Here is an 8,992-nt window from a genome sequence, read left to right as displayed (position 1 = left end):
ACATCTAAGGTTGAAGGCCAGTGTTCCAGGAAGTTCGCAGACGATGACTCAGCTTTCTGCAGGTCACTGCTTTGGTCAAAGACTGCACTTCCTACTCTTGTGGTTAAAGTCAGGAGAAGGGAATTTTGCTCTCTTTTCCTGGGCAACAGCTCAAACTAATAACTGGTTAGCGTTTGCTGAACTTCTACTGTGCACCATTTATGTTTCTAGGGTTCTCGCCTTCTTTCATTCAGTCTTCAGTATGGCCCTGGAAGGAGGCTAATATCACCATCACTGTTACATTCATGAGAAAAAGGAGACAGAGCATTTTGGCATCGCGTACAACGGCACAACCAGTAAGAATTAATGTTCAACTCTCGGGATTTTGGCTTCAGAGCCTTTGCACTTAGCCATTCTTGCTTGACCATGACATCACTGTAGAGCAATATATTCTTTTTTTTTTAAAGATTTATTTTTATTATTTTTATTGGAAAGGCAGATATACAGAGAGGAGATACAGAGAGGAAGATCTTCCGTCCGATGATTCACTCCCCAAGTGAGCGCAACGGCCGATACTATTGCCAATCCTAAGCCAGGAGCCTCTTCCGGGTCTCCCACGCGGGTGCAGGGTCCCAAAGCTTTGGGCTGTCCTCGACTGCTTTCCCGGGCCACAGGCAGGGAGCTGGAAGGGAAGCAGGGCTGCCGGGATTAGAACTGGCGCCGATATGGGATCCCGGGCGTGCAAGGCGAGGACTTAACCACTTGCGCCACTGTGCCGGGCCCGAGCAATATATTCTTATGATTTGTTTTTGCTCCACCCCATCTTACTGTGCCTGAAAAGCGAAATTCCTCTTCTTGGCGAAGGCTGAGTCTTGTAATTCTTTGACCTATTTCTTTTTTTAAAAAAAGATTTATTTTATTTTTATTGCAAAGTCAGATATACAGAGAGAAGGAGAAACAGAGAAGATCTTCCATCCGTTGATTCACTTCCCAAGTGGCAGCAACAGCTGGAGCTGAGCTGATCCAAAGCCAGGAGCCAGAAACTTCCTCCAGGTCTCCCATGCTGGTGCAGGGTACCAAGGTTTTGGGCCATCTTGGACTGCTTTCCCAGGCCACAAGCAGGGAGCTGGATGGGAAGCGGGGCCACCGGGAATAGAATTGGCACCCATATGGGATTCTGACATGTGCAAGGAGAGTACTTTAGCCACTAGGCTACTGCACTAGGCCTGAAATTTTTCTTTAGAACTTGAGATAGCCCGTTCATTTCCCATGTGCATACATTTAGAGCAGGGAAGGAATAAGAAATGAATTGTGAGTATTGGATTTTACTCCATAGGCACACATGCATGACCCCTTTTCTGAGAAAATGATTGCTACAATGGACAGCAGTAGAGTCATTGTTAGCATTGATGTCACATTACAATTACAATTTTGCTATGCAGCAAAGCATGAACAATAAAGATGGTTTCTTTTTCAGATTTTGCTATAAATAATGTATCATGATGTTTTATTATAAGTAACAATGTAAACTTTCCTCCTTCCAGCTTTGACCTATGTATTTTAAATTTTCATTTGCAGGGGCAGCGTGTTGATGCAGTGAGTCAAGCTAACACATTTCAGAACTCATATCTGAGCACTTGACTGTGTCCCAGCTGCTCCGTTGGTGGTCTGGCTCCCTGCTCAAATGCCTGGGAGAACAAAGGATGATGACTCAGGTACTATGGGAGACCTACACTTGTGTGGGATGTCCAAGCTTCTGGATTGGGCCCAGCACCGCAACAGCCCTTGCTGCTCTTTGGCGAGTGAACCAGTTGGCGAAAGAGCTTCCTCATTGCTGTTCAACTTGCTCTGTTATTCTGCTTTTCAAATACACAAATACATGAGTAAAACATATTTTCATCTTATGAGGGAGAGAGAAGAGTAGTGGGAGAGGAATAGAAAGTTCACACAACCAATGGTTTACTCTTCAGGTGTCCCCAACAGATCTGGTTGGGAACTGAAGCCAGGAGCTTGGAAACCCACCCTGCTGGCCTGTGTGAGTGGATGGATCCCAAGTGTTTGAACCATCGCTATGCCTTCCCAGGGTTCACACTGTCAGGAAGCTGACTAGGAAGTGAAGCCCAGACTCCAACCCAGGCACTCTGCTGATGCCATGATCTGCTGTCTGTCACTGACCAGTTGTTGAAGGATGACATCAGTGCCCAGGATGGGGCTTGACCCTTGGCCAAGGAGGGACAAAAAGAGATGTTCCAGGGCACAAGGCCTACCAGAAGAGGACAAGACACTAGGATCGACAGGGATCTTGATAATAAACCTCTGTTCCGTGTCCTGAAGTTCGTGTGCACCTGTGATTATACAAGCTTCTGTTCCACTCGTGGTCAGAACGACTTTGGTGGCAAGTGAACCATGGTGTTACATGTCTGTAATTATGAATTTTGGACACTGTATATTTGGTAATATCAGGGGATTCACATCTTATTTGTTAAGAGTGACAGAGAAGACCCAGAAGATGTGGCGAGGCCCATCTACCCCGCCTGTGATTGGGACATGTGTAAACTTACAAAAGTTTGGGTTTATACTCTTATCAAAGACCTTTGTTTGTTCTTAGGATCTTTGAATTACATTCACACATGTTTTAAAAATTTGCAATAAGTGTGTGGAATGACTTTTCTGGTCTCTGGCTTGTCCTAGTACCTTGTGCTATATTATACTTGGTAATAGATTTTAGTAAAAATATTTGATTTGCAGGTTATACTGATCTCATTTAACAAATAGACACTTGTTCCTTTCTAATTGCTAACATATTACAAATTTTTCTTCTTCAGTAATTGATGCAATTAAATTAAGGAATAATTTCAGGCTGAAGTTTTCTTAGTGGAAAATCTTTGGGTTTTAAATTTTATTTATTTAATAGATACAAAATACCAATGTATTTTATACTTGTTATTTGTTCAGGTTTTAATAACATGTCTTTCAAAGAATTTTTCACTTCATCTACATATCAAACTTACTGCCATAACTTTCTTCATTCTATTTCTTATAATTATGCAATGACTTTCTATGCTGCATTTTTGTTTATCGTATCAGTAGCTTTCATTTTCTCTTTTTATTATCTTAAGCATTCTAGCTAGAAACACAGCAACCTTACTGATATTTTCAAAGAATAAACTTTAGTTGGTTTTCCCTATTATCTTTATTTTTATATTTTCAACTTTTTTCATCCATTTAATTTATTTAATTTTTTTCTCTTTTTAACTTCTTAAATAAGAAATACAAGAATTTTTATATTTCCCAGTATAATATTTAGAACTATTATCATCCTTCTGAACACTGTTTTAATACTTTCCATAATCTTGATTGTTTTGAGAGAGAGAGAAATCTTTAATTCTCTGATTCACTTCCCAAATGACTCCAATTGCAAGTGCTGGTAGCAGGCAACTAGATCAAAAGTGGAGCAGCCAGGACTTGAGTCTGGAGGTTGGTATTGTAGACTCTGATTTTACCTGCTGCACCTGCCTTTTCAATTCTTTTGTAATTTCTTCTTTGAATCATGGTTCAGAAAAAAGTATATTGGTTTCTTTTAAACACTGGGACATAATTCTCATGTAATCTTACTGATATTTCACTGATATTTAGTATACTGAATATATTCTGTATGACGTCAGTCCTTGAGACATATGTTGTAAGAACCTTGCAATATCATGTATTTACTCTTGATTTCATTAGTCAAAATCTAATCTATGATATTATTTTTAAGAGTCATCTTGATTGTATCAACTGTATAATTTCCTTATATATTATAACCTATATTTTTTCACTGATTTAATTTCCTTTTATTTATTTATATTTAAAATTTTGGTGATCTATACATATTTCATTAGGGCGCAGAGGGTCAAGGGCTTGAGGAAAGTGGGTAAGAACATTGTTTCCACATTCTCTTTTTTCCTTCCTGTGTCTGGGAAAAGGGGAAAGCTAAAGGAGAAGCCACACTCAGACTCCCTACCATCCCAGGGTCTCTGATGTGGGGCATGCTCTGAGGGCACTGCTCAAGTGCTCAAGTGATTTTGATAGTCCAACAGTTGTGAATTGCTGCAGATCTTGCCACTCCAAGCACGATTAAATCTCTCCAAAATCTATTGGCTGTCATAGTTCGTCTTAGAGTCTCCGTTTGCCTAGATCTTCACTGCCAACATGGGCTGGGGTAGTTGACCAATTTGTTCTGTCCTCCATGCTCTGTTATTGTAGCACGTGTCTTCTACCAGTTCCAATGTACCGTTGTATCCTCCATGTGCAAGTGGACCTGCTGTCCACTGTTTTGTCTAACGCTCTGAGGAGGCTCAGTTCTGACACTAGCACTTGACGGTTAGACCACGGACCCTGCAATTTTCCTCATAGTTGAAGTTCTGAGTCCACTGGTTCAGTTGGGTGATTCCAGACCTGATTCTTGTGTGTGCTTGCCAATACAGAATCCAGGAGCTGCAGCCTAGTCAGAGCGACTCACAATAACCTCCACTGGGCCTGCCCCTGCCCTGATTCCCATGCTTGCCAATACGTACAGCATGGTCCAGTATGTCCCACATCCCATTCAACTCTCCTGTCATTATTGTTTTTGTTCTTCACAGTTTTATTTTTAAAGTGCTTTTCTTTTTTCTGCTTTGAAAGTCATGGTTACAGAGAAGGAAGGGAGGAGATAGAAAGGAATTTTCCGTTTGTTGGTTCTTTCCCCAGATGGCTACCGCAGTTAGTGCAAAGCCAGGCTGAGCCTAGCAGCCAGGAGCCCCATCTGAGTGTCCCACATGGATATGAGGGACCCAGGCAGATGGCCATTTTCTGCTGTCTTGACACAAGGCACTGAGAATGGTTGCTGTTTGCAGCCGGAATGGAAAATCTCTTTATGAAGGTGCGTACTTCGACAATACCTAGTTCTAAAGACTAAATCAGAATGTGAGTAGATCAAAGTCATCATCTAAGAGTGGGCAATGATATTAATGGGCGTTTAAACAACCGTGTCTACCCTGAGGGAAATCCAGAGAAGCAGATGAAAATAATATGCTTCTGTTGTCCGTTTTTTCCCTTGGACACAGAGACGCCCTTCTTATTGGGCAGTGACATTCCCTCCTTGTGCACACAGATGCCCTCCTTCCTGTGCAGAGATGCCCTCCTTCCTGTGCAGAGATGCCCTCCTTCCTGGGCAGAGATGCCCTCCTTCCTGGGCAGAGATGCCCTCCTTCCTGTGTACAGAGATGCCCTCCTTCCTGGGCAGAGATGCCCTCCTTCCTGGGCAGAGATGCCCTCCTTCCTGTGTACAGAGATGCCCTCCTTCCTGTGCAGAGATGCCCTCCTTCCTGGGCAGAGATGCCTTCCTTCCTGGGCAGAGATGCCCTTCTTCCTGTGCACAGAGTCATTCCTATGGAACCTGTGACTCAACCAGTATGAAGACAGAATCTGACATTTTGGGAATAGTGGAAACATAGGAATTTTAAACCAGGGAAGGGATACGTGCTGCATCACTCATAAAGAAATTGCCTTAATAATGAGCCAAACTTAACGCTTCAATAAAGACTACACTGGTTCTGTCTGGCAAAGCTTAGAAGGAAACAGAAAGAATCATCTGTTCTCACATAACTTTGCCCCAGAACAAAGATTAAGAATATTTATGATTAGGAAAATTTACAGCTCCCATCATGATAAAATCTACAATATTTGGCATTCAACCAAAAATGACTAAACTTTGAAAAGATGTAGGAAAGGAAATATCATGACAATATGTGTGTTTGTGGGAAGATGGGTGGGAGAAGTCCATCTCAGATGTAGGCAATAAAAGCATCTATTATACACAGAGAATTTAAATATAACAATGTTCACTTAGCTATAAAGGATTAATATTGTATATTAACACTGTGATTATCTAAACATTAGAGTGTAATATTTTTTCTCTTCAGAGTGGGTTATTTTCACAAGTTCCTGTTATCTTGGGATGCCATATCCACCCAATAGGATATGATCTCAAAAAGTTATTACATCTCAATTATGTTTGTATTTAAAATTTCAGTTCATTATATGTTAAATAGTATATCCCCAGAAGCATGCTTCTCAACTGTCAGCTTGAAAAAAAAAAGCAATGATAATAAAAATTTATAAATCCCCAAATCTGTAATGTTAAACATAGGTTGAAGAATGAAAAATGGAAAGAAATGAAATTTTAACATTTTGACTGACTCCCGCTTTTGACGGGCACCAATATGACACAGGAATGCAACGATTTTAAATTATATAAAGCAAATATGATAGTTGGTTGCTGGTAGGGCAAGGCAGATAAAAAGAAATGCAACAAATCAATATGAAATTGTTTTAAAAATAGCTTCTTGACTATTAAGGAAACCTAATTTAATATAAGCATAATTTTCCACTTCATTAATCTTAAAAATAAAATCTTTTGCTGTAGAATGTCCATGGACATAGTGGTGTTTTTCCTATTTTTGCAACAAGAAAAAAGGACACCATGTATGATATTATCCATTGCATTTGATGTTTATTTTCCATACCATTTCATATTAAAATTTTTACAACAGGATTCCCACATTAAAATATAACTTTCAATTTCTTCAAGTTAGTGACCAACATATAGATTTGCTCTTTTGCAACTATGCTACAACCTTTGTCCTTAAATGAGTCATATTTTACATGGATGCACAAAATAATTTCATCCTCATAGCTGAAACTGCAAGGCCTTATGGAAAAGAAACAGGAGGGTCTGATGTCTGGTCTGTTTATATGACGTTGGGCACATAAATTAATCTGCCTTAATATCAATTATCCATTCTGTATAAGAGAGATAATAAAATTTTCTCTGACCACAAAACACTGATTAATTTACTGTATGTGAAAGGTCTATGTGAAAGCATTGTTTAAAAATGAGTTCACATTAGCTCTATGCATCTAACCCAATAAAGCATGTGACAAAATTAAAGCAGAATGAAATGTTTTTTCAAGGAAGTATATCCTAAAACTTAGCATTATATTTTACAATAGGCACAAAGTTCAGACATACTGAAATAAGTTTAAAGAACAGTTGTGTTTGAAATTGTGATACTCACTGAATAAGATAAAAGGAAATAAAAGATAAATTATAAATGAAGATGGCATGACAGCAGTTAAAGAACCTTTAGTCATTGCCTAATTAAGAAGCATGACCTTCTACATATGATTTCAAAAACTTCAGCAATACATAGTATCATGGTAATTACAGTAAATGTATACATTGCAATGAGAAAAATGGTCTTTTCAAAGTGTTCTGGAACCATGCATTTTATAATGGTCAGTTTCCCCCAAAGAGATTCAGCATCACACAGGAAAAGGGGTTTTACTTGGAAACCAAAGAGGTGAATCTGAAGCCAAAATGCTATTACCTCTAAGCTGATTCTTAGTATCACAGAGAGGATATAGATCACAGTATAGATGGGCTTTTGAAGAATGCATTCTTGGTTGATGCTTTTACACGCAGCATAAAGATGAAAAATAGCTCCAGGGACCAGGACAATTACCAGTTGCAGTGCCCAGAACACCTAAAGTTGTCAGGAAAGATCTTAGAAAAATTAATTTATCAATGTGGATCTAAAGGTACACTAGAAACAATTTACTGATTCTTAACAGAGGCTAACTCAAAAATTCTGCTTTTGGGTCCAGCTGGTGCAGCAGTCATGACAAGAGTCAAATGCTTATCAATCACTGACAGTTACAAAGTGCTTCATTTTGGTAGTTAGTAACTTTCTATTTAAAAACACAGAGTATAGTGATAACCTCCACAAACAACAGAATGCTGGAAGGAAGTCCTTACAACTTTGTTTATGACATTAAACTAACTACACAATTATCAAGATGATAACTTGGAATATACTTCATCTCCTTGTAATGTTGCTATCCAAAAGCTTAAAAATATGTACCATTTGTAGAGTCGATGTTCAGAAACCCACAGGAAAACTTACTTGGGGAGTGATTGGTCTGAACTGGTTGTAACAGAAGAGGTTGACTTCTCTTCTGTCCGGGTCGCAGCTGAAGTGCAAAGCTTCGTTCCCATAAACTGCAAAGCCTAGCACCCCGAGGAAGAACATCCGGACAGAGCCAAAGAAAAGGGTGTGGAATTGGCCAATCACAGTGGGAGGTTTAACCTGGTATGGTTTTAAGTTAAAAAAAAAAAGACTTTAGAAAGAACACATTTTAAATGCTGTTTTGATGACCACATTTAAAAAAAATTTAACAAAATTTAAATCAAGATTATCAACTCAGATACAAATCCTGCATTACAAGAATTGGCATCCCCCTTTTCACTCATTTGAGATATGAAATGCAACTTCTGACCCATCAAATATATAATCGTAGGAATATTTAAACAACTGTGAATTCAAATAATATCCCTTATGCTGACCATTTGCAGAAATAAAGTTTTTATAATCTCAGAATTATTCAACTCGATAGTTATGCAATTAAGAATATAAATTACTGTAAAGCACAGTGAACATTTTTGCTGAGTTTTTTTATTTGTGCTTTTAAAGTCAGAGTATTTTGAACAATGTGATTGACATATGATTCTCCACACATGTGAGGTACATGCTCACCACAGTCATGCAAGTCGGTTTGAAAGAACACAGACAAGACTCATACCATGGCTTTCTCCTGTTTGTTTCATACTTACACATCCTTCATAGAAGTTTTTGATGTAATTTAGAGACATGTCTCAGGAGATGTTTCCTTAGCACCCCTATGGGTTAATTCTTGACCCACATTGTCAGTTTCCTTCGGCCAGGAGCAAGCTCTGGTATTCTCTCATGACTTTTACAGCAGAAAACTCTGAGCGATGCAGATTTCTCTCCCCTCCTCCCTTTTCTTTCTGTCTTTCTTTCTTTTTTTAATAGATCTGTGGGGCCCCAGCCAACTTTCCTGTCTCTGTCCCAAACAAAGCAGAAGCAGGGGGCATGTGCTCAACCTAATAATCCTGCCGCTTGCACTGTCAGCA

At 39.2% G+C, this 8,992-nt stretch overlaps 1 protein-coding gene across 1 annotated transcript; it reads right to left on the bottom strand.

Moving 5' to 3' along the window:
* Positions 1-7,148: 7,148 nt before the first annotated feature.
* GJE1 (gap junction protein epsilon 1) lies at positions 7,149-8,710 on the bottom strand. Its single transcript, XM_040965194.1, has 3 exons — positions 8,672-8,710; positions 7,965-8,147; positions 7,149-7,544 (listed from the first exon to the last, which is right to left on the bottom strand). Exons 1-3 carry the CDS (start codon positions 8,708-8,710, stop codon positions 7,149-7,151), a joined length of 618 nt encoding a protein of 205 aa, XP_040821128.1.
* Positions 8,711-8,992: the final 282 nt, after the last annotated feature.

The sequence above is a fragment of the Ochotona curzoniae genome, unplaced genomic scaffold (genome assembly GCF_017591425.1).
Source record: "Ochotona curzoniae isolate NIBS_2020 unplaced genomic scaffold, NIBS_Ocur_1.0 scaffold_3890, whole genome shotgun sequence".
Classification (NCBI taxonomy): Eukaryota; Metazoa; Chordata; class Mammalia; order Lagomorpha; family Ochotonidae; genus Ochotona; species Ochotona curzoniae.
Note: the sequence above shows the minus strand (reverse complement) of the source record. Positions and strands in the feature narration are given on the sequence as shown.